This window comes from Equus caballus, chromosome 1 (genome assembly GCF_041296265.1).
Source record: "Equus caballus isolate H_3958 breed thoroughbred chromosome 1, TB-T2T, whole genome shotgun sequence".
Taxonomy (NCBI): domain Eukaryota; kingdom Metazoa; phylum Chordata; class Mammalia; order Perissodactyla; family Equidae; genus Equus; species Equus caballus.
The window spans coordinates 140,047,693-140,072,730 of NC_091684.1; the positions used below are offsets into that span (position 1 = coordinate 140,047,693).

Sequence of the window (25,038 nt, forward strand, 5' to 3'; positions counted from 1 at the left end):
GGCTGTGCACATGTGCAGTTAATAAACACACTCTCTCACGGTATATGTACATATTTTTGGAACTGATGGTGAAGACTAGACATTGAGGCAATTCCCTGGTACTTATGCTAATTTCTAGTGATAGGGGATCATTTTTCTTCCATGAGAACCCGTAATCAATGAGAGCAATATTCCCCGAGTCCCAGGCATTCACAAACCCCATTCCTAATTTTGGCCATTCCTAAACCATTTATACAATCACTTACTTAATACATTTCCTTAAATCAACGTTCTCTTTTGTAACTTTAACATGTACTGAAAAGGAATCTTATCTTAGGGCAGCAAAATGGAAAACCAGCAACACTTACCGTAAATAGAAGGTAGCCATAAAAATGAATACATAACCACTGGAATAAAAAATGTGTGTCTGGATCCACTTGAAATCATTTTGTTATCACCATTCACTCACACTATAAAAACATGGCGCGAATGGACTTAAATACCGTAGGCTCCCTCCTCCAGTCTTCTGCCCTACCCATCTCCTGGTATCCATCATGCCTGTCAACCTCATGTGACCCTCGGCTGGTGTCCCTTTTCCCTGGGTGGATCTCTAAAGGGCTTAGGGTGGGTGCTCCTTGGCCCTCAGCAAATTCAGAGCAGCTGTGTCATTTCTTCTGCGTTCTTGGATCCCTGGGTCCAAGTGGCCTTTTGGGGTGGGAGCAGAAGGCTCGAGCTCAGGCTTGGAGAAGGAATGATCCCTTCCTTTTGGGTAGAGGTTGCTTTTCACTCTATGATTCTATTTTGTTTTATTTGAAACTTGAATTAATTTTAAAATGATAAAATATACCAACTTAAAGGGAAAAAAAGTCACCTACCAACTGAACACAGACAGCTATTACTCTTTTGAGTGTTCCTTCCCAGTCTTTAAATATGTGTACAGTTTATACCATTGTAAACATGTATTCAGAGTTTGTGATTCATAAATAGTGTTTATATCCATTATCTAATGTGGGCTTCTAACACATTAAAAGGGTAAGGGTTGTGAAGTAGGCAGGACAGGAATTATTTAACCCATTTTTCAGATGAGAAACCTGAGGCCCAGACATGGGATTATCACTTGCTGAAATCACATATGTTGGACCCATTTCTCTCCACATTGCCACAGCTGCTTCTCCGTTACAGCCCGGAGTCACAAAAGAAAGTGTACAAGGACACATGCTTCATTCAATTTAAAATTTTAAAAGTTTTATATTTCCAAATAAATATTCACTGTAAAAAAAATTTTTTTTAAACACAACGAATTAAGAGTGCCAGTAACTCCACTCCCAGAGAAAACCTCCACGAATGACGTGAGCTTTACCACCCTTGGCTTTTTCTGCGCATATCCTAACATATCATTTATCTACTTTCCAAAAATAGAATTGCTTCATAAACATTGTTTTGTGACTTTTTTTTCCACTAACCAATATATCTTGGACATCGTTCTAAGGACAGAGCCTCTAAAAACACATTTTAACAAAACAGAAAAGATTTTAGATGAACACCAAAAGTGGTTCCATCTCGCTTCTGTTGGCTGCAGCAAAAGCACCACATCCAAGGAAAGGTCTCCATTCTTTCCTCCCTTCCTGCCTTCCTTCCCTCCTTCCCTCCTTCCTGCCTGCCTTCCTTCAACACACATAATTAAGGAAATGTGACTTGTCAAAGGAGGTATTGGCTCTTGGCACCTAGAACAGTTTCCCTGGAAAGACACAGAACCTTTGGGGTTAGGAAGTGTGGGCAGCTCCTGGCGGGAACCCTGCAGGCATAGTCAGCTAGCTAGACTGGGGGAGGGGGCAGGGGTTTGGGTGCAGAGTACAGGAGGTGGAGGAGACCTGGATGGGGATGGGGGCCTTGTTTCCCAGATGGGTCCTGCTTGTCCTTTCCCATCAGATTTTCCATGGCAGTACGCTGGGGCCTGGCCCAGGAGTTCCCCTCCAGCACCCTTTGCTCCTTGTCGCTTCTCCCCCACGGGCCCCTGCACTGACACGGGAGCTGTTGGAGCTGAGAGTGGGGTGCTGGGGCCGATGTGCTTTTGCCTGTGGGGTGAGGGAGGAGTGATGCAAGTTTACGTTTTTGCTCTAAGTCTTTGGCCAACAGCAGGTTCCCAGGCCTGAGGCCTGAATTCTCTCCAACACCCTTGAGCTAGTCCTCTCCTGTGTTTAGATTTTCTCATACCCCAGTTCCCATGAGCCAAAGGATCTTCATCAAGTGCACAGCTGCCCTATCCCTCTCTGACCTTGGCCCAGCCTACATCCTGGGGCCAGCACTGTTTTCTCTGTTGAGAAACTAGACTGTCAACCTGGAGCTGACCCTGCAGGGACCACAGTTGGAGGATTCAGGAGGACCCGCTGACCCCCTGCTTGGGCCAGAGCCCACTTGGCTCCCTACCACCCCGGCCCCCAAGGACACTTCCCTGCCCCAGACTGTGTTGTCTCTCAAGCAAGGTCTCTGAGCCTTTCTAACCTGAGCTGATTTCCAACCCTCTCACCAAGAGGGCAGAGAACACCACCCTCATCCATCCTGCCCCTCCTCAGTAATGTATGTGTTGACTGGGGCTTGCTGGGGACCACATCCCTCTCAGTGGTGTTCTCGGCCGTCTAATGGCTGCTGAGACAGGCAAGTGGGAAGAACATGGGATTTGGCACCAGAAGACCTGGGTTCAAGTTTTAACTCTGCTCCAGCTGTGAGGCCCCGGGAAAATATCCTCCCTCCGAGCCTTAGTTTTGTCACCAATAAAATGAAGATGTGATCCCTTCTATCTCTTGGGCTTGTTTCTCGAGAGTCAGATGAGATAGTGTGAATAAAATGGATTTCATCATGGGGCAGAGGAAGTGATACGGGCAGGGGTGAACAAATTCAAACTGTGTAGAAGCCTGTCTAATAAAAAGCAAGCCTTCTCCCACTGTCAGCTCCCAGGATCCCAGGTCCCCTCCCCAGAGACAACCACCATTACCAGGGACATTCAGTGCAAGCATAAAAGTGTGCATGTCCCCCCCACACACTGTTCTGCACTGTACACATTTTGGAGATTGTCCTACATCAGCACACATGGAGCTGCCTCCTTTTTAACAGCTGCCTAGCATTCCATCGTATGCACGTAGCCACGCCGAGTTAGCTAGTTCTTGCCTGCAGATGGACTGGGATTGTTTCCAGCCTTTTGCTATTACAGTCAGTGCTGGAGTGAACATCGTTAAGCATACATTTGTGTACATGCATGAGAATATCTGTGGGGTAGAGTTCTCCAAGTGGCATTGCTGGGTGAAAAGACACGGGCAGGTTTGATTTTAAGATGTCACCAGCTTGCCCTTGAAAGAGGGTGTATTGATTGGCAGGGCCACCGACAAGACAGGAGTGCCTTGCCCCCGTCCCCTCATCCACATAGGGTGTTATTAAACCTTTTCACCTTTGCCAGTGGGATAGGTGAAAATGGTATCTTATGGTTTTAATTTGCATTTTTAAAACAGTGAGTGAAGCTTGAAAGTGAGATGCTGTAGGTATTTCAGGCTGGAGCGGGCCAGCTTGGGCACGACACCCTCCCTGAGGAGCTCCTGCCCACCTCACAGGTGCCCTCTCCCCTTTCCCAAGGCTCATTACTCTTCCCAACGGGGTCCTCCAGATCCTGGACGTTCAGGAGAGTGACGCAGGCTCCTACCGCTGTGTAGCCACCAACTCAGCCCGCCGGCGCTTCAGCCAGGAGGCCTTACTCAGCGTGGCCGGGAGAGGTAAGGAGTCTGGCTGGGTGGGAACACCTGGAGGTTTCTGGAGTCTGCCACCTCAGAGCTTGGAGGGCCTCAGGAGGTCCAAGCCCTGCCTTCAAATAGGTGACAGGGTATTAGTCCCATCAGAGAAGTGAGGCGATGAAGCCCAAGGAAGGCAGTGCCACCTAGCAAGTCAGAGAAGGAGCCGGGGCTGGAAACCAAGACTCCCTCCCGGTCAGGTTCCCTTCCTGCGGAGGCTGTGTGTTCCCTTGGGTTGGATCAGCATCCAGGACTGGGGACAAGGGTGGGGAGGTGAGGCATCTGAGGAGGGTATCAGTGCCCTGAAGCCCTGGTTCCCACCCCTCTGTGTGCCCTGAGGGCTGTGCTTCGCCCCTTGCTGCTTGCTGTGCACAGGGAATCTGGCTCCCTGAGGTCTGGTGCTCCTGTCCTCTCCATTTCTCTCAGAGGCTCCTGCCCCAGTGAGATGCAGAAGGAAGGGCACAGGCTTTGGGGTCGGAAAGGCCTGGTCTGAATCCTGGCTTATCTACTCACCATCTGTGTGACCCTGGGCTCATTATCAAATGTCCAGCACAGGGAGGTCGTGCGAATAGCTGAGATTAAGAGTGGAAAGTGCCTGGCACCTAGCAGGTGCCCAACAGATCTTACTTCAGGCCTCCCCCATGCGCCTCTCACTTGCCTCCCTTTGCCATGGCATCTCCCCCCACCCCTGCCCCTCTGAACATCTCTTCCCATCCCTGTCCTCCTCTCCCCACCCTTCCCTCCCACCCTCCGTCCTCTGAGGCTTAACTTAGCTCCTGAGCTGCTCTCCCTTCTGTGCTCAGGGTCTCTGCCTCCACCTGCTGGACAGATCAGGTATTCACCATGCTGACCCAGGGGGCCAGGGTCACACTGAGAATGTCGCAGGAAATCTGTGCTCAGGGAGCTGCCAAGCTGGCAGAAACTGGAGCCCGCCCCGTGCCTATTCCACACAGGAACCTGAAGCCCTTTGGAGAAGGGATTTACCTAAGGTCACACAGCACATTAATGGCAGTGCCAGAACTAGAAACTATGACTGTTGACTCCAAGTCCAGACTCCAAGACTACCCATGACCCTGACGGTCCTCTGTCTGGCGGGTGGGTTTGATTTGGCAGGGAAGACGGGGGGTGGTGTGTCCGAGGCCAGGTTTTTCCTCTCCTGATCCAAGAGAAAGAGCTCTGAGTTCCAGTCAGCTCTGCTGAACCATGCGGCTGCTTACTCCACGTATCAGGTGGAACCCTGGCCGCTCCCTGCCCCACCTGCCTCACCAGGTGACTGTGTACTGCATGTGAAGATGCCTAATGATAAGGCTGCCTGCTGGCCTGCTCTCTCTCCAGAGTCCCTGGCATCCACCAGGGGACAGGACGTGGTCATTGTGGCAGCCCCCGAGAACACCACCGTGGTGTCTGGCCAGAGTGTGGTGATGGAATGTGTGGCCTCGGCTGACCCCACCCCTTTCGTGTCCTGGGTCCGACAGGGTAAGTGGAAGGAGGGGACCAGAGGGCATGGGAAAGGAGGGGTGTGGCATCTCACATGTCCCCAGGTCAGGGAGCTATAAGCGTGACCACTCCATGGTCACCGACCTTTGGTATGGCGGGAACTCCTCTCCCATGGCTGAGTGTGGGAGGGAGAACCTGGACAAACTTAATCATCAATCTGAGTAGCACGTTTCCTTTATGAGACACTTTGAGTCTGCCACTCACGAAATTGTCGTTGAGACCTTCTTAGGGTGGTCACTGGGCTAGGTTCTCCACCTTACTTATTTCCATTCCTCACAACTGTGTTGCAAGTGAGTGTATGAGAGCTGGAAAGGTGCCACACAGCCAGTGAGTCAAGGAGAACTAGGACCCCACTGCGGTCTAAGTACAAAGCCACCTCTTGGTCCACCCCGGGTGCTGCTGCCCTTGTGTGGCTGGCTTCCTGCTGGACACAGTGAATAAAATACCCAGATGAGAGAGCCAGGGACTCTGCCCTTGGAACTCACAGTCTGGCTGAGGGAGACCAAACACACACCCATGAAGACAGGCTTGATGGTATCAGGAGCAAGTGATAAGTGCCAAGTGGGACTGCATTACAGGAGATGCTATAAGGGTAACGAGAGCACTGGGCTGAATGTCACCTTGCAGTCTCCTGAGCACTCACAGCCATTCTCCTGCTGGAGCTACCAAGAGCCCTTTGAGGAGGGTAGAGGCCAAAACTATTATTCCCAGTGGGCAGATGAGGAAACTGCGGCTCAGGGAGGCAGGTGGAAAGCCAGGACCCGAACTTTGGAGCCTGTTCTCTTTCCAGTGCATCACTCCCTACAGTCCTGTATGGAAGAAAAGCAAGGATTGTTTTTGTTTCCATTTATCTATAAGGAGTGACTTGTCCCAAGTTGATAGCAGAAGTCAGTCTCAAACTCAGCTCTCTTTACCCTGGCTCAGTCTATTACCCTACACTGCCTCCTTTTTTGTAAGTTTATATCTTATATTCAAGAGTATATAATGAATACATAGAGTTTAAAGGAAAATAATAAACCAAACAACCATGCACCCCCCGCCAAGCTGATGAGATAGAACAGTGCTGGTATCTTTGCGCCTCCCTGACCTGCACGACCTCATTGGACTTGTGACACTTGCCCAGTTAGGGGGATCCTGGGGCCAGCAGGCCCCTCCTGTTATTGAGGTAAGCCTGTGGTGTTGCCTGGTAGTTTTAGTCAATATTTCTCAAATCCTGACCCTGTATCAGAATGACCCTGGGAGACTGTTTAACCTGAAGACTCCCTCCCTTCACACCTAGAGAGTTACGCCCCAGGAATCTTAATGCTTAACAAATGCCCTAGGTCCTTGCTACTGAAAGTGTGGTCTTTGGACCTACCTCCTGGACCTAGATAGAAATGCAGAATCCAGGGCCTGCCCTAGGCCTCTGCATCTTAACAAGGTCCCCTGCAATTCTGTGATTCGTGTGCACAGTGAGGATTTCAGAATTGCTGTCCCAGAGGATCCTGACACCTGTGGTTCCAGCAACTTACTTGGAGAAACTCGGCTAATAGCACTCCTGGGCAGAGACTGGAAAGAGAAAGGCTGGGAAAGAACTTAATTCCTGCCCCCGGGCACTGTTCTTTTTGTAAGAACTTACTCCACTAAGACAGGGAAAGGGCATGGCTTTTTGCTTTGCTTTGTTTTCTGATTGCAAAAGTTGTACGTGTTCATGGTAGAAAACTAGGGAAAAGCAAGAACAGAAAACATCCCACCACTCAGAGATTAAAATTGTTAACATATGAGTGTATTTTCTTCCAGATTTTTTAATGCACATGTACATTTTTCCCCAAAATTGAGAGCATGCTCTGTTTACAGTTCCAAGTTCTATTTTCATTCAACAGTATATCGTAAGCATTTCCCCATCTTTAAAACTTTTTCAGACGATAATTTTAATGACTATATGATATTCCCTCATTTGAATGTAATCTGCCAGTTCCTACTGTTGAATTTTCAAGTCCATCCCAGTTGTCCACTATTACAGTTAGCATTCCGGTGATTGGCCCTGTTCACATCTCCACAGGACAGGTGACCACAAGTGGACTCCCTGGCTTCGAGGTCTAGGTGGGGCCCCTGTATAGTCCTATCAACATGTACCCTTTCTCCAGCATTGCAACTTACTATTTTTAAAAACATGCCCAATTTGATAGGTGAAAAATTAACATCTGTGATTTGATATTCATTTCTTTGATTACGTGAAGTTGAACGCTCTCCTTGTGTGTTTCTTAGTCATTTGCATTTCTTCTCTGGGTTTTCTGTTCACATCCATAAGGCAAGGGCTTTTAAAATGGTTTTCATTTCACATCAAGATAACATGTCTCAGCACATATTCAAAGTTTTGGTTCTGGTCAGACCTCACCAGCCATATCGTCATCATGGTACTGGGCTAAGACCATACGAGAGGAGTGTGTCCTTCTTGAGAGAAATGAAGTTAATAATAATGGTAATGGTAATAACTGGCTAGTGGACTGAGCACCTATATGTGCCTGCATTGTGCAAGGCGTTCTCACAAACCTTGTTCGTTCCACCCTCATAGCAGCCCTTCCAGCTAGGGACTATCTCCCCATTTTACAGACAGAGGCAGGTGGGCTCAGAGAGAGTCACTGGTCTAGCACGTGGAGGAACTGACAGAACCAGGGACTGTTGTGTTGTCTTAACCCGGGTGTAGAGGGGCCCCTGGGTCGGGAGAGTGGAAGGAGGGGCGTCCTCAGTGACCCCCTCCAGCGCTCTCCCTCTCCTTCCCCAGACGGGAAGCCCATCTCCACGGATGTCATCGTCCTGGGCCGTACCAACCTACTAATCGCCAGCGCGCAGCCCCGGCACTCTGGCGTCTATGTCTGCCGCGCCAACAAGCCCCGCACGCGCGACTTCGCCACCGCCGCCGCGGAGCTCCGCGTGCTGGGTGAGGCGGGGTGACGGGAGAGGCGGGGCGGAGGCCCCAGGAGTGGGTGTTGGGGCGACCTGATCGGAGCGAGTTAGCTGGAGCTAAGGGAAGAACAGGGAGAGGGGAAGTGGGCAGTGTGTTAGAGGAAATTGAGGGGGTGATCCTGGAGGATGTAAAAAGGATAGCGCTGGGGGGTCGAGCTCGTGGGGAGGAGTCCTACATTGGGGGGGCGCACTGGAGGGGAGAGACTATGTAATTGAGGAGAAGTGGCAGAAAGTTTGGCAGACGGGGTGGGGAGAGTTGAATTAGAGAGAAAAGAGGGATGACTAGGACTTGGCTCGGGTGATTGAGGGGTAGGGGGTGGTCTGGGGGGACCTAGGTAAGGGAGGGAAGGGTGAGACTGAGGGTCTTGGGGGAGATAGTGGAGTGGCCTGGGTGGTTCTAAGAAAACTGGGGGCAGGGGTGCTCAGGGCTGCCATAACTGTGGAGGGGGCTCAGTCTGATAGGTGTGGGAGACACTGGAGGGTAGGGGAAGAGGAGGTGGTCAATGAGGGACTGGGGTTAGATCCAGGAAGAGCGAGGGTATTTGGGGAAGGCCGAGAAGGCCTGGGGACCACTGGGGAGAGGAAGAGAATGTCAGTGTGGGACTGGGGTGACTGCGGGAGAAGAGGTGGAGCTCCGCCGCACTGTTTGGGGGGAGGGGTGAGTCAGGGAGAGAGTAGAGTGAGGGGAGGGGATGCGGGAGTCCGTCAGGGCGTCAGGGCGTTTAGGGGCGGGGGAGGGCCCCTGGGGGCGGGGGCGCGCGGTCAGCGTCCCCCTCCCCGCCCCCAGCGGCCCCTGCCATCTCGCAGGCGCCCGAGGCGCTGTCGCGGACGCGGGCCAGCACGGCGCGCTTCGTGTGCCGCGCGTCCGGAGAGCCGCGGCCCGTGCTGCGCTGGCTGCACGACGGGGCGCCGCTGCGGCCCAACGGGCGCGTCAAGGTGCAGGGCGGCGGCGGCAGCCTGGTCATCACGCAGATTGGCCTGCAGGACGCCGGCTACTACCAGTGCGTGGCCGAGAATGGCGCGGGCACGGCGTGCGCCGCAGCACCGCTGGCCGTGGTGGTGCGCGAGGGGCTGCCCAGCGCCCCCACCCGGGTCACGGCCACGCCGCTGAGCAGCTCCGCGGTGCTGGTGGCCTGGGAGCGGCCAGAGCTGCACAGCGAGCAGATCATCGGCTTCTCCCTGCACTACCAGAAGGCACGGGGTACGTCTGCTGGGGGCTCGAGATGTCCCAGCAAAGGCCCACGTGGGGGCGCCGTGAGGGGGCTACATGTTGGATGACTGAAAGTTTGCCTGGTGGGTACCTTTGGGGTTAAGATGGGATGAGGTGGGAGTCCTCAGGAGAGACCCGCGTAGATGGGGGTTAGGACTGGTGAGAGGGGTGGAGTGTGGCACATTTCCCTCTCAGCCGGTAGTTGGTTATGAGAGGAGAGAGAGGGTGCTTCTCCTCCCAGGGAAGATGCCTGGGCATTCCTGAAGCCAGCTCATAACTGCAGCAGGAGTCACTTCACTTAGACGCTAAAAAGAACTTCCTAACCAATGGAGGAATTAATACAGTGGGGCTAGAAGCCAAGAGAGTTTATACTCTCCAACTCAGATGATCTGGGATGATTTAGCTATAAATAGACTATTCCAGAGACTAGAACAATATGAGGGCTCCCTGGTCAGCCTCTAGCTAGTTACCCCCTGGGGGTGGCCCTGTGACAGTCTCTTTGTCCCCTGTGTCACTGCCCCAGGCATGGACAACGTGGAATACCAGTTTGCAGTGAACAATGACACCACAGAGCTCCAGGTTCGGGACCTGGAACCCAACACTGATTATGAGTTCTACGTGGTGGCCTACTCCCAGTTGGGGGCCAGCCGCACCTCCACCCCGGCGCTGGTCCACACGCCGGATGATGGTAAGGCCTCTGAACCTGCAATGGGCACCTTGGGACCCAGAGAATTCCCTGGGGGTGGTTGCACACTTCTCTCTACCAGCGTAAGCTAAGGCACTTTTACCTGCCTTGTGTCATCTTTTGTGCCCAATAAGGGAGTGGACAAGGGTTCTTCTCCCCAACTTACAGTTGGGAAAACTGAGGCCCAGAAAATGAGAGTGACTTGCCCAAGGTCAGTAGTACAGCAGGGACTTGAGCCCAGGTCTCATGATTCCCTAAATCTTATGGCCCTTCTCTCCAAAAACTGTACCATCCAGTCAGGCAGGGGCCAGTGACATTAACCCACTGGATGTGGAAGATTGTGCCCCAAACCTTTTTCAGGGTAGGAGGGATGTCCCCTCATCATCTCCAGCTTGGGGCTCCCCTGAGAGGCTCCCTTTCCTCCCTCAGATCCTGGGCCTACTTCTGACTTGCCGTGTGACCTGGGCAAGTCTCTGACCGCTCCTGGGCCTCACCTTCCACGTCGGTGGAGCAGAGCTCACGCTGATGTTCTTCTGTCTCAGTCCCCAGCGCAGCACCCCAGCTCTCCCTGTCCAGCCCCAACCCCTCGGACATCAGGGTGGCGTGGCTGCCCCTGCCTCCCAGCCTGAGCAATGGGCAGGTGGTGAAGTACAAGATAGAGTACAGTTTGGGAAGGGAAGGTGAGTGGGGGCAGGGTGTGGGCTCCACCTGCTGGGGAACTGTCCATATGAAGGGTGGGTCAGAGCAGCTGGGGTCCTGAGCAGAGTGGGGTGGGGAGTCTGAGGAAATTAGGCAGCCCAGTGGAGCAGGGAGAGGTGAACCTGAAAAGAGAGTGTGGACTAGGGGGAGGGGTGGCAGGGATGAAAAGGGAAGGTGAAGAGGGCCAGCTCAAGACAGAGGGAGGCCTGGGCGATAGCCCCACCTCCTCTGCAGCCACGGTGTGTGATCCTTCCACAGTGAGTCCCTTCCTCAGTGTCCTTATCTGTGAAATGAGGCAGTGAGCCTGTGCCATCCCTGGGGTGGCTTCCAGCTCAAAAGCAGATGAGGGATAGGGAGGTAGAGGCTGTGCTTGTAGGACTGGGGAAAATGGCGCACTGGGGAAGGCATGTTAGGGCAGGTGTTGGTAATCTAGGGAAGGGTGTCTAAGAGGGATAAAGGGTTAGAAGGCAAGTGGCCTGGGGGCCAGGGTGAGGGTGAGGAGGGAGGGAAGGGTGAGGAAGGGCTCTGGAAGGTGGGTGGTGCCTCGTGTCTCCATAGCCAACGCCTTGTGCCTGCGCCCTGGTGTATGTGGGGGTGGTCACGGACAGCTTATGGGGAAGTGGGGAGAGCATGCCATGATTCTCCCCACTCTGAGACGAGGCTGATGGCCTGTGTCAGCCAGGGTTGGAGGCCCAGGAGTCACCCCAGGAGCCATGGAGTCTGTCCAGACACCGAGGGGTCAGTGCTGAGAGGGCCTCAGGCTCTGATGGGCACTGAGGAATCAGGATCTGAGGTGGAAGATTTGGTGTAGGGGAGTTTAAGGGTCGTGGTCCTCAGGTGGCCATCCAGCAGCCAGTCTTTTCTGTCCCAGCAGATCAGATTTTCTCCACCGAGGTGCCAGGGAATGAGACACAGCTTACACTGGACTCGCTTCAGCCCAACAAGGTGTATCGAGTGCGGATTTCGGCTGGCACAGGGGCTGGCTATGGGGCCCCCTCCCAGTGGATGCAACACAGAACGCCCAGTATGCACAACCAGAGCCACGGTACGGGGTTGGAGGGGACAGGACAGGGCGGTATACATGACTGTGTGGGTGTATGTGTGCTCTTGGAACCCAGACCCAACCACGTCCTCCATCAGAGTCCTTCCACGGCTCCCCCTGCTTGACAGGTGAGGGACGAGGGGTGTAGAGGTGAAGGGGTGGCCTTGCAGATGCACCTGGGCTCACCCTTCTGCCACTATGTGAGCTTGGACAAACCATTCACTCCTCTAAGTCTTCATTACTGCGAGGCGTTGGCGTGAGGATTACTGAGGCGTTATAAACAAGATGTTTAGTACATAATAAGAACTTGTTAAATGGTAGCTGCCTCCATAGTTATGATTGTTGTTGGTTTTGTTGAGAGGCCCAGTAGCAGAGTGATTAAATGCAGACAGAACCTGGTGCACATACTATCTCTGTGACTTTGGGCAAGTTATCTAACTTCTCTGAGCCTCGGTATTCTTGTGTATAAAATAGAGGTAATAGTATTTTCGTTATTTGTTAGGGTTCTGAGAATAAAGTTAAAATACACGTACAAAGTGCTCAGAACTGACAGAGAGTAAGCCCTCTTCACTCTTGAGCTCCAAGAAGGGCTCCTCACTCCAATGGTTCCATCCCTCCTTCCTGGCCTCAGCATCCCCTGTTACCCCCTTGCCTGCCAGTATCCATGCATCCATTCCTTCAGGAGAATCATAGGCCCCTCCCCTGTGCCAGGTACTGTCAGCCCCGCCCCACAGTGCTCCTTGCTAACCTCTTTGCAAATGCCCAGGAGACATCCCTACATTCTCAGCACTCTGGGCTTGTAGACTAGTGAGTTCACCTCTAGGCCCCACCCAGGCCTGGCACTTAGGATGGTGGCTGAGGGGTGATGCACTGGGAGAAGGCTGGCAAGGTTCTCACTCAATGCCATCTTCCTGCTTTTTGCTTCCTCTCGCCTCTTCCCCCTCTCCCATCCCTGGCCTCTTCCTCCATGGTCCCCATTCTCTTTCTTCTTCCCATCCCGCTCTTCTGTCCCCAGTCCCTTTTGCCCCTGCAGAGTTGAAGGTACGGGCAAGGATGGAGTCCCTGGTCGTGTCGTGGCAGCCACCCCCTCACCCCGCCCAGATCTCTGGCTACAAACTGTACTGGCGGGAGGTGGGGGCCGAGGAAGAGGCCAATGGTGAGAGCCCCCCAGGGGGCCGTGGAGACCAGGCTTGGGATGTGGGGCCTGTCCGGCTCAAGAAGAAGGTGAAGCAGTATGAGCTGACCCAGCTAGGTGAGGTGGGCTGGGGGAGCTTCGTTGGGGGACTGGACAAGCTGGACGTGGGAGTTGGAGCTAGAATTCTCTCTGGGGATGAGAGAGTGACCTCAGAGATCCCTCTAGCCAGTGAGTGACTCCCATGACCTTCCCTAGTCCCTGGTCAGCTGTACGAGGTGAAGCTTGTGGCATTCAACAAACATGAGGACGGCTATGCAGCAGTGTGGAAGGGCAAAACGGAGAAGGCTCCCACGCCAGGTGAGGGGGCTCAGTCGAGGGGTCTATGTGTGGCTTCCTTTCCCTTTCCTCTGAGTCGGCCCTGATGGTCAGGCCATCTGGTAGCCTCAGCCACCCCCAAACCCATTCTCCTAGGCTCAGGGGTCCTCTTCTAGCTCCAGACAGCCTCTGTCATAGAAAGAAGCTCCAGTTTGTGCACTGTCTTTAGGCCTGCTACTGTATTTTCGTTGTGCGTGAGCAGTGCTAATTTGAAAGCACTGGACAGAGAGAAACCTCATGGTTGATCAGTGACTCCTGACCCCAAGTTTAACCTTTAAACAATTTCTAAAACACATCCACCTGTATCACACTGTCTATCAGATTATCCCTCCCCTCTAGGCCGGGAGAGTATCCCTATGTGGCCCACCAGGAAACTGAGGCTGAGAGGTAACCAGACTCGTCCAAGGTCACACGGAGCCTAGACCAGAACCAGGCCTCCTGGCTGCCAGCAGAAGTCTTCCCACTGCAATCTGTTGCCTCCTGGCCCTGTGCTGGATGCCTCAGTTGCCCATCATGACACTTCCTCACTCCTAACTTTCCAGGCTGATTTTCAGTCATGTGGTTTAGTGGAAGGAGCACTCAACTAGGAGCCAAGGAACCTGGGTTTTAACTCTAGTTTGTTCCTCCAGCAAATCTTTTACTGAATGTCTACTACATGCCAGCTCTGTTCTGGGAATTTAGTGATGAAAACACAAATGAGGTACCTGTTCTCGCGGAGTTTATTTTATTTAATGTTTCTGTAATAAACACTTATCATCCTATAGTACTTACTATATATGTCTCAGTTCAGGCGGCTGTAACAAAAATACCATAGACTCGGGGGCTTAAACAGCCAACATTCATTTCTCACAGTTCTGGAGGCTGGGAAACCCAAGATCACAGTGCCCCCAGAGTTAGTGTCTGGTGAGAGCCCCTTCCTGGTTCATAGACCATAGGCCATCTTCTCACTGTGTCCCCAAATGGCAGAAGGAGGGCTGGAGCGCTCTCTGGGGTCTCTTCTTTAAGGGCACTGGTATGGACTGAAAGTGTGTGTCCCCCTGAAATTCATATGTTGAAACCCTACCCTCCAATGTGATGTCTTAGGAGGTCATTAGGATTAGATGAGGTCATGAGGGTGTAGCCCTCATTAATGGGATTAGTGCCCTTATAGGATTGAGAGAGCTTGCTGTCTCTCTGCTCTCCGCCGCTTGACCGTACATTGAGAAATGGGCAGTCTGCAACTCGGAGGAGGGCCCTCGCCAGAACTTGACTGTGCTGGCACCCTGATCTCAGCCTTCAGCCTCCAGAACTGTGAGAAATAAATTTTTTGTTTATAAGCCACCCTGTGTATGGTACTTTGTCATAGCAGCCTGAATGGACAAAACCAGGCACTCATCCCATTCATGAGGGCTCCACCATATGTTCAAATTTCAACATATGATCTTGGGGGGACACACACAGTCAATCCACAACAATATGCCGGACACTTTTTTATATACTTTACAAATGTTAACTAATTTAATTCTCCTAACAACTCTATGCGATAGGCACTATTATCAGCCCCACTGACAGAATAGGGAATGGAGGCAAAGAGAGGTTAAGTGTCTTCTCCATGGTCACACAGCTAGTAAGTAGCAGAGCTGGAATTTGAACCAAGGCAGCCTGGCCCCGGAATCTGTGCTCTTAATTGCCCTGATTTGCTGCCTCTTTTTATTATATTCTTACATACTAGTGTTCCGCAGTCTGCTACATGTATGACCTTGGCAAAAATCACTTAAATTCTTGGGAGCCTCAGTTTCCTCATTTGTAAAGTAAGCATGATGCTACCCAGCTCAAGATCAAAAGAGAGAGGGTAAAAGGAAGTGCCTGGGCACTGTAAACCACTATACATATTTAGGGATGAGCACCCTCCCTCCCTTCCCACACTCTAGTTTTCACCTTCCAGACCTGCCCATCCAGAGGGGGCCGCCGCTGCCTCCTGCCCACGTCCACGCGGAATCAAACAGCTCCACGTCCATTTGGCTTCGGTGGAAAAAGCCAGACTTCACAACAGTCAAGATTGTCAACTACACTGTGCGCTTCAGCCCCTGGGGGCTCAGGAATGCCTCTCTGGTCACCTATTACACCAGGTGGGGAGAGGGGCTAACGCTGTGAGGGGGAGGAAGAGCAGAAAAGGGGGAAGAAGGCAGCAGATGAGGAGGAGGAGAGGGACCCTGGGGGTTCAGGAACGTTTCATGGCTCACCTGTTAGATTGGGGTCTGATGACCTGTTGTGACAGATGGAAAAGGGGACTCCATCCCATACCATTGACTCACAACAGAGCCTTGTACTCAACCCTGGGGAACGTGATGCAGGACAGACTGACCTACTTGTGCAACCTCAGAGGGCTCCAAATATAATGGGGAGGAGACAGCCCAGCTGTTGTCCTGACAGGGCCCCCAGTTGGATGGGGAGACAGGAAGTCAAGGAAAAGGTATATCAGAGATGGTTCCTTGGGTGGAGAATGGCTTGGATTAATCCAGGAAGGTTTCCTAGAGGAGGAGACCTGGCTTGGAGATTGGACACGATACCCTGGGAGCAATGTACATCCAGACCCCTCTGTGGGTCCTCTGGATGGTGTTAGTGGCCCCCATGCAGGGAACAGATTCCCTTCCCAGGGCAGAACCTGAGGCTGTGGCTAGGGGTAGGGGAGTAGATTTGGAGGGGCCTGCCCAGCTAGGAGGGTGTGCTTCAGAGCACTAGTCACATTTCTTGCCTCGGCAGCTCTGGAGAAGACATCCTCATTGGCGGGCTGAAGCCATTCACCAAATACGAGTTTGCCATACAGTCCCACGGCGTGGACATGGATGGGCCTTTTGGCTCCGTGGTAGAGCGCTCCACCCTGCCTGACCGTGAGTGGCCCCTCAGCCCTCTGGCCACCAACCCATCTTTTACCCAACTCCTTCTTGCCCCAGCAGCCCTCTTTTCTAAAACCTCCCTCAGAACCCCACAAGTGTCTGTCATTCCCTTTGCATTTACATAGGCCAGTCCTGTGCTGGTCTTAACCATTTACTCATAAACGTAATAACATATGATTTAGAGGAGCAGCTTCTTTTAAAGGCTGTGCCAAGACCTCTCTGAGCTGGTGAAGAGGGGCCAGGTCAGGGAGACAGGCATCCTGGATTCTGCATTCAGATCGCCATCCTGCCCCTGACACACAGGGAGACGTGGGAAGGTCCCTTCCCCACCCAGGGCCTCCGTGTCCTCATCTGTAAAAAGAGAGGATGGCACCATTCTCTCGGCAAGTCTGTGACTCTGGAACCCTCTAGAAATGGCATTCCAAGGCAAATGAACTTTTATTCTTACAGCAGAGGCTCCTCGGTCCTGCCGGCCCTAAGATCATCCCATCGACAGAAGACCTTTGTCCCAGGATCTGAAATAGGAACATGTGTGTGGGTGGGGTGTGGAGGCCCTCCACTCTCACGAATTTGCTTTTTAAAAAACTGCTTACAAATTATTTCCCACCCACCCATGACCTCAGTCATGATGGTCTTAAGCTGCATATGGAGTTGAGGGAGACCTGCTCTTTTCTCAAAAGAGACTTCGTGACACTGCATCCCCAGCACAACCAACCATACTGCAGAGGGGGGATGTTTTCTCCTTTTGCAGGTGGGGACACTGGAGCCTGAGAAGCGGAGAGTCACTGAGTGTCAGAGAGGGTTCTGGCAGCCTGTGGTGCTGTGGCTCTGTTCCACCTTAGAGCCCTGGGTCCCCATCCCCCCTCTGTTGGGCCTTGAAGACCTGAGCCCCCAAATCTCTGTCCCTTCTCAACTCACCAGCCGCCACGTGTCCCTCCTTCTCTCCCTTCCTCATTTGCTCCCCCTGCCCCGCCTCAGATTCAGCTGCTTCTCTAAAAACAAAACAAAGTCTTCTAAGATGGTCCTTCTCACACTGGGGTTCCTGTGACCCTGTAGGCCCTGTGCTGGGGGCAGACACAGGCAAAGGCTGCTCAGGGCATTGGCCAAGTTGACTTGAAGGTTTGGGGTGGAAGGAGAGATGGGCACCTTAAATGATAAATATGTTTAAACACTATTTTTGTATTAAGCTTTACCGTGGAATAGATGGCAAACTTAGTAGGAGAGTATAAAATAAACTGTAAGCCTTCCTAAAAATTTTGAGCTCTGCCCCCAGGTCCCCAGAACACCAGACAATCTCCTCAACCCCGGGAGGCGTTTGGGTGTGGAAGTAAGAAGCTCTGCTCCAAGGAGTGGAGAGGAGTTTCCAGAAGGGGAGGGATGGGGATGAAGCCCTCTTTCCCAACTGTGTTCCAGAAATCCCCCATTTAGGGATCAGACCTCATTTTGCTTTGTGGTTTGCTCCAGTGAAGGAGGAAGAAGGGAGGCCATGTCCTCATGCCTGTCCCCCAGCTGCCCCAGAGCTGGGCTCTCAGTGACCCTGCCTCTCCCCATCTCCTCCCCTGCACCCCAGGGCCGTCGACACCCCCATCTGACCTGCGCCTGAGCCCTCTGACGCCGTCCACCGTGCGGCTGCACTGGTGCCCTCCCACAGAGCCCAACGGCGAGATCGTGGAGTATCTGATCCTGTACAGCACCAACCACACGCAGCCTGAGCACCAGTGGACCCTGCTCACCACGGAGGGTGAGAGCTCCCACCCCAGGGCATCTGAGCAAGAGCTTACCTACCCTCTCCCGCCTTCCCACCCTCTCCAGTGGCTGAGTTAGTAGTGAGAGTGATGCTAAGATTTGTCCTTAGGAGGAGCAGACTTTCTCAGTCCTACTTCCCAGACTATCCTTGCATCCCACCCCACCCCATCCATCAACCCTGCTCTCCCTGCCTCCTCACCCCTCAGGGAACATCTTCAGTGCTGAAGTACACGGGCTCGAGAGTGACACTAGGTACTTCTTCAAGATGGGGGCACGCACAGAGGTGGGGCCAGGGCCCTTCTCTGGCCTGCAGGATGTGATCACCCTCCAAGAGAAGCTCTCAGGTACAAGGGCAGGAAGGGAGGAGTGGGGGCCATCCTGGGGCAGCCCGAGGTCCCCAGAGGCCCCTGGGGTTGACTTCTAACCTTAAAGTCATCTCTTCCAAGGCTGTGCCGCTGGGCATGACTACATTTCACTGTTTTGGCCAGTTGCCCTTCTGGTTTGGTGGGGAGAGGACAAATGAAGGGGAAATGGGTGTGGTTCAGTGGTGGTTCGGTTAAGAGGTCAAATTTATGGGATGCTGGCTTTTTGCTTTGGGGGATTGCTTTGATTGGAGGATTGGCTGGGAGAGGTGACGAGATTTATGAGGTGGAGCTGCACAACCAGACCAACGATGACGTGATTTGCATGGCCTAGTGTGAAATGAAAATGCGAGGCCCCTTATTAAAAGATTAGGAAGAATTTCAAGATGGTGACCACAGAGCGTTAAAACAAGCACAGAGCCCTTCTAAGCATGGGCCCCGTGTGACCACACTTGTTGCACACTTGTGAAACCAGCCCTGGTGGGCAGGCAACACATGTGTTTCACTGAAAGGCCAGGTTGAGGGGGAGGGACCACAACTTCCAGATGTCCAGTGGAGAGGACAGTTGGAGAGAGAGGTAGTGGTGGTCCCTGTGAGGCTGTGGGTCCCTCCTCTCCTTGCATCAGAAGATTTCAAGTGTTCAAAGGATGAGACTCAGGCCAGTGGTCTCCTGAGGAAGCCACAAGAAGTCTTGATCTATGAACCCTGGGCCTTCTCCTGTCCTTGACCTGTTCTGTCCCCTCTCTCTCCCTCCCTCCCCAGACTCCTTGGACGTGCACTCAGTCACTGGCATCATCGTGGGTGTCTGCCTCGGCCTCCTTTGCCTCCTGGCTTGCATGTGTGCTGGTCTGCGCCGCAGCCCCCACAGGTGGGCAAAGGAGCCAGTGTGACCGCAGAGGAGAGATTTCCAGAAGGGCTGCAGAGATGAGAGAGCAAGGAAAGTGGCCATGACTTGCCCTAGGCACCCCCAGAAGCCCCATTAAAGTTAGGACTCTGGGATGAAGGGATTGGGGGTGGGCTTAGGGGAGCCCTCGACCTCCTCTCTCAGGGAGGGCGGGCAGAGGCAGAGCTGCCTTTCTGCTGCTTCCTCTGTAGCTGCCAGCATCTTGGAAAGAGGGCCCCCGAATCTCCAGATGTCTAGAGCCAAGGGAGGAAGGGTGCCATCTGCAGTCGTGGTTGTTTTGAACAGAGTTTCTCACTCATTGCACACACCAGGAAACTGAGGCCCAGGGGTGAGCGGGAACCTGCCCAGGGACATAGGCTGGCCTGGATCCCAGTCCTGCCTCCATCCCTCACTCTTTGACCCCTGTGCCTGTCCCCCATCTTCCCTTCCAGGGAGGCCCTCCCTGGCCTGTCCTCCACGGCCACCACTGGGAACCCCACGCTGTACTCCCGAGCCCACCTTGGCCCCCCTAGTCCCCCAGCTGCCCATGAACTGGAGTCCCTTGTACACCCTCGTCCCCAAGACTGGTCCCCACCGCCCTCAGACATCGAGGACAGAGCTGAAGTGCACAGCCTTATGGGTGGTGGCGTTTCAGACTGCCGGGGTCACTCCAAGAGAAAGGTGAGCTTGGAGCTTGGGTAGGTCAAGCAGCCCCACATTGAGGCTCATTCCCAAATGGGACACCAGGGGGCGCAAGAGGACAAAGTGTGACCCAGTGAGAGTAACCCCTCTCCCCTCCCCCGCCTTCCCTAGGCCAGCTGCAGAAGAAAAGGCACTCTCCCCCTCCTCCATGAAAGCTTTGGCAGGGCAGGGAAGCAGATGGGCCTCCATCTCTGGCAGAATAGATCAGCCTGGTTCTCACGGAAGGAGGGGAGGGCCCCCGATGGGCTGTTTGCAGGTGACTCAGGGTGGCCAGAACACCCAGATCCCTCCTCATCCTGGGACCCCAGGAGACTGCTGAGACCCAGCCCTCCCCGACACAGAGAAAAGAGGCTGGTCAGCTTGGCTGTGGCCAAGTGGGACCGGGACCCGGATAAGGTGGGCCCACGTAGGTCAGGCCCCCCCATGCTGGCAGTAGTGACCCATCCCGCCCTTTTCTGGCCAGCCTGCTCGAACCCCTGAGTCCTTCCTCGCTCTTTCCTTGCCTCTGTGGTGACAGAGATCCTACCTGGCTTGGAAGCCTCTGGGCATTTCCAGAGCATCTGGTATTAGGCTTTTCTGCAGGAAGACTTCTCCATCCTCAGATTCACCCCCAAACTCTCAGCTCATTCTGTGCTCCTCCCCACAGCCTTGGAGAGAGAGAAAGCAACGGGGCTGAGAGTCTGTGGAGGGGCTCCACCCACTGCCCTCTCTCATGCTTCCTTCTCCCAGCCAACGTCTCAGAGCTGCTGCTTCTTTCCCCTGTGCAGATCTCCTGGGCTCAGCCAGGTGGGCCGAGCTGGGCAGGTTCCTGGGCAGGCTGTGAGCTGCCCCAGGCAGGCCCCATGCCCTCCCTGACCCGGGCCCTGCTGCCCCCTGCTGGAACTGGGCAGACGCTGTTGCTGCAGGCTCTGGTGTATGATGCCATAAAGGTCAGTGTCCTGGGAGGAAAGGAGAAAAGGGTCCCCATGCTTGTCCACAGCAAGTAGTGAGTTCCCTACTCACCACAGGAGTAGAGACCCCTGATGGTAACTTCCCTGGGGATAGAAGTCTAGCCGGGAGACCCCTGGACCCTCTAATGGTGAGTGGGGAAAGGCAGGCCAGTTTGCAGGCATCCCTGTTTCACCTGGGTTGGGGACAGACCCTCCTCTACCTAGATCTAAGCGAGTCACAGCAGAATACCATGGACCTGAGGGTGGCCCCGCCCGAGTGCGTTCAGCCCTTCCTCCTCTTTACTGAGGCCCTGACTGTATCTGGTGTTTCTGGAACTCCTGGGCAAGGGCAAGTGGGTAGTATTCCGCTTCTCCCTGCCTTCCCATGGGTCTGATCATCATCTCTTGTAGGACAGTCACTGTGCTTCCTTTACCAACAACTCCCATGTAATATACACTCTGGGGCCGGGGGCTCAATCTCTCCACCCCCGGTATATAGGTCATTCTTCTGATGATCACTCTCAGTGATGGTCACCTTGTCTTTGTGTTCTCTGCTCTGACCAGGGCAACGGGAGGAAGAAGCCTCCCCCAGCCTGCAGGAACCAGGTGGAGGCTGAAGTCATTGTCCACTCTGACTTTAGTGCATCCAAGGGGAACCTTCACCTCCAGCTCCGAGACCTGGAACCCGAGGATCCCCTGCCTTCGGAGGCTCCTGACCTCACTTCGAGTGTTGTGGATCTAGGGCAAGGGGCAGACTGGCTGGACAGGGAGCTGGGAGGGTGTGGGCAGACAACCACTGGGCCGGACAGACTTACCTGCCTGCCAGAGGCAGCCAATGTTTCTTGCACCTACCCGGACCTCCAGCCCAGTGAGGCTCTGGAGGAGGCCCCTGGGAACAGCTGCCAGCCAAAGGCCACCCCCTGCCCTCTAGGAGCCAGCCCAGGCCTGCCCAGAGCCCCACTCCCCTCTGCTTAGCTCCCCCAGAGGGTACAGTTTGGAGCAGGCTGGTATGGATCATGGGACGTGACACATGTGGCCATGCGTGTACACGTGTGTACCTGCAGATGCTGAACATCAAGCCATTTGGAGCCTCCTAGGGTGCTCTGGCTGGGGGAGAGGAAGAAATGGATTATTCACTCCCCTCATATTCTGTGACACGTGATATATGAGAGACATGTGAGGCACAGCTATATGTGATGTACACATGTGTGAAGCACATGTGTGTGTGCTGGTTGGTGAGCTGGAAAACCTTAGTCCAGGCAGTGGTCACTAAGGCCTAATTGATCCTCCAGGTCAGGACAGTACCCCAGAGAGGTCAGCCCCTAGCCCTGTGGGCCCCCCACCTCCATCATCCAGCCTTTTATTACACACTCTGAGAGTGTCTCCAATGCCCTGTCTACAAAGACAGCCCCAGCTCACTTTCCTGTTTGGCTGGGCTGAGTGCAAGTAGACTCTGAATGCCTAAATTTTTTTTTCTTTTTTGGTGAGAAAGATTGGCCCTGAGCTAACATCTATTGCTAATCTCCCTCTTTTTGCTTGAGGAAGATTGTTGTTGAGCTAACATCTGTGCCAGTCCTCCTCTATTTTGTATGTGGGATGCCACCACATCATGGCTTGATGAGCAGTATGCAGGTCCGCACTGGGGATCCAAACCCGCAAACCCCGGGCTGCCAAAGCAGAGTGCGGGAACTTAACCACTACACTACCGGGCTGGCCCCTGAATGCCTAACATTTTGGATGCATCATCTCCCATCTCCCATGTGCCCATTGCTCAGATTGTGAGGGTGATTCTGGCTCCCCTCAAAGCAACTCTGCCTTGCATTTTGTAATTTGGGAAGTGCCTGGTTTTGAAAGTCTGTTTTCTCTTGCTCTCCCCTCCTGCCCTCCCCTTCACTACACTAGTGGTTTGTCTCCCAGTCCACTTGTTCTCCCAATTCTAGAGCCCCTCTCCTCCTCCCTGATGCTCTTTCCTGTCCTCTCCGCTGTTCCCGGTCTCTGCTGCCTCTCCCACACTGCCACATGGTTCTCCTGCCTGCGTTCAGTCTCTGCATCCTTCCCTCACAACACGACTACCTCATGTCTGCTTCTAGGAGGCAGCTGCGTGGCTCCCATGTCCACCGTTCACTTCACCATTATCCTCCTGCTCCCTCCTCTCTCTGTGCCTCCTCTGCCCCCTCCCCAGCAGACTGCCCATCCCCAGTGCAGATTTGGAGAAGACCGTCCAGCTTCCCTTGCATCTTTCTCTCTGGGATTGAGATAGGAGGGTTCTCCTAGGAGGTGATGAATCCACGTCACACAAGGGGATTTTTGAGACAGTGAAAGGGGAACGTGACCCAGAGGCTCAGGATAAAATTACTCCCTCCCTTCTGTGCAGGCCGGCAGGTCTGCTGGATGGCGGGGGTTTGGGACCTTCCTTCCCAGCTGAAGCTTATGGGGGAGAAGGGGATTGGGGATTAGGGGTGCCACATTCTGGCCGCTTCCCACTCTGTGCTCCTTGAACATGAGCTGATGGGGTAGGGATGAAGAGAATCTCATTCTCTAGGTGCTGGAAGGGAGGTCTTTGCACAGGACAAGGGTCATTGGCTCATTTCATTTTGTTTTTTCTTTAAATTCAATCCTGAAGTCATTTTCTGTTGACCCACCACACAGGGACAAGCTTGACGACTATTTTCTGTGTAGAGAAAACAATGTCATTTATTTGATTTTGCCCCTCCGCCTCTCATAGGAGCATAGAATGTGGGATCTTTTCTCCTAAGTGCCATCTTTTTAACTGATCGGCACATCAAGGGTTAACTCTGGCTTCTGGGCCAAATTAGAAATAACCAGTCTCTCTCTCTCTCTCTCTCTCTTTTTCTTTAATGGTGAACTGTCTCTCAGCAGAGTTGCAGCTTCCTCAGACCCTTGCAGCATTTGTGTTTATTACACTCGGGTGTCACTCACATCTGACATCCGCACCTACATCTTCTCCCCTCCCCCTCCCTCAACCAGCCTGTGATAACACTAAGGATTATTAATGTTGGTTTTGTATCTCGTTAAGGACTGAACTGTCACTTGTACTCTTCTGTAGCATTCAGCGTTGCTGTGGCTAACACCACTGTATATGTTTCATCATTGCTCTGAAGGTCAAAAGCCTCGTTTTATTTTTCTGGTTTGATTTTTTTTCTAAAGGAAAAAAACTGCCCTGAATTAAATGGCTGTTTTAATAGTAGGCTCTTAGCATTACACCACATAGTCATTTTTCATGTTCTTGTTTAACAGGCACTGAGGTTCTGGTTTAAATTAAATAGCTGCAAATGAGACAATTTATAACCCATTAGGTTGGGTGGAAAATTGTTTCTCAAAAGCAAATAAGTAATAAATCTGGTATCTGCCTATAACTCACAGTTGATAAGAAAGTGGCCATTACTCACTAGCATTATATATGATTTGGGCTCTGGGTAATTTGGAAGTGTTAGGTTTGTGTCTTTGTAGCAGTATTTTTATTAGAAAACAGTCTATTGGCCTTTTACAGGGTATTAATCCCTTTGTCACCTACCATCGATGCCTTATATTTTTTGAGTCTCGTTTAAAAACCTTCTTTTTCTTGATGCATGACAAGTGTAATCAGTACCTGCTCATTTATTTGTCTGTATTTAGTTTATGCTATATTATTTAATTATTTGTTCCAGCATTTTTTCTCTCCTTACAAATATGATATTCTTTAGTGTCAGGCCAAGGCATTGATCATGTATCTGTCCCTATAATGGCTTAATAAACTATTTTCCAAAAATGTGGAATTCTCTTTTGGAACCCATGACTAGAATTTCCTCAGCCTTTCTGCCCTAGAGAATGTATTTCCTACCAGGATGGGAAATGTTGGGTTTTGAGGGTAGAGAGCAAGTGGTCATGGGAAAGAACTGAACCATCTTCCTCCCCCAACAGGCACTTAGGAAAAAGACTTAAACCTAGGAAAGATGATTTCTTTGATGGTACTCTTTTAGGCTCTCTGGGGTCTCTTTCCATCTGGGCATATTTTTTGTTTGTTTGTTTTGTGAGGAAGATTGGCCCTGAGCTAACATCTGTTGTCAATCTTCCTCTTTTTTTTTTCTCCCCAAAGCTCCAGTACATAGTTGTGTATCCTAGTTGCAAGTCATTCTAGTTCTTCTATGTGGGATGCTGCCACAGCATGGCTTGATGAGCGGTGTGTAGGTCCGTGG

General features: G+C 52.7%; 1 protein-coding gene across 1 annotated transcript in view; it reads left to right on the forward strand.

Annotated features, from left to right (window-relative positions):
* IGDCC4 (immunoglobulin superfamily DCC subclass member 4) overlaps positions 1–24,611 on the forward strand; it is a 37,953-nt gene extending 13,342 nt beyond the window's left edge. The window contains exons 4-20 of the mRNA XM_023655262.2: positions 3,604–3,740; positions 5,091–5,231; positions 8,017–8,172; positions 8,986–9,399; positions 9,932–10,096; positions 10,636–10,773; positions 11,667–11,837; positions 12,850–13,086; positions 13,225–13,326; positions 15,269–15,452; positions 16,087–16,214; positions 17,791–17,961; positions 18,173–18,310; positions 19,091–19,196; positions 19,664–19,892; positions 20,681–20,842; positions 21,407–24,611. Of these exons, the coding sequence (XP_023511030.1) occupies positions 3,604–3,740; positions 5,091–5,231; positions 8,017–8,172; positions 8,986–9,399; positions 9,932–10,096; positions 10,636–10,773; positions 11,667–11,837; positions 12,850–13,086; positions 13,225–13,326; positions 15,269–15,452; positions 16,087–16,214; positions 17,791–17,961; positions 18,173–18,310; positions 19,091–19,196; positions 19,664–19,892; positions 20,681–20,842; positions 21,407–21,817 (3,190 nt within the window). The 3' untranslated portion in view covers positions 21,818–24,611. The remainder of the gene's footprint in view (positions 1–3,603; positions 3,741–5,090; positions 5,232–8,016; positions 8,173–8,985; positions 9,400–9,931; positions 10,097–10,635; positions 10,774–11,666; positions 11,838–12,849; positions 13,087–13,224; positions 13,327–15,268; positions 15,453–16,086; positions 16,215–17,790; positions 17,962–18,172; positions 18,311–19,090; positions 19,197–19,663; positions 19,893–20,680; positions 20,843–21,406) is intronic.
* The last annotated feature ends 427 nt before the right edge of the window (positions 24,612–25,038 follow it).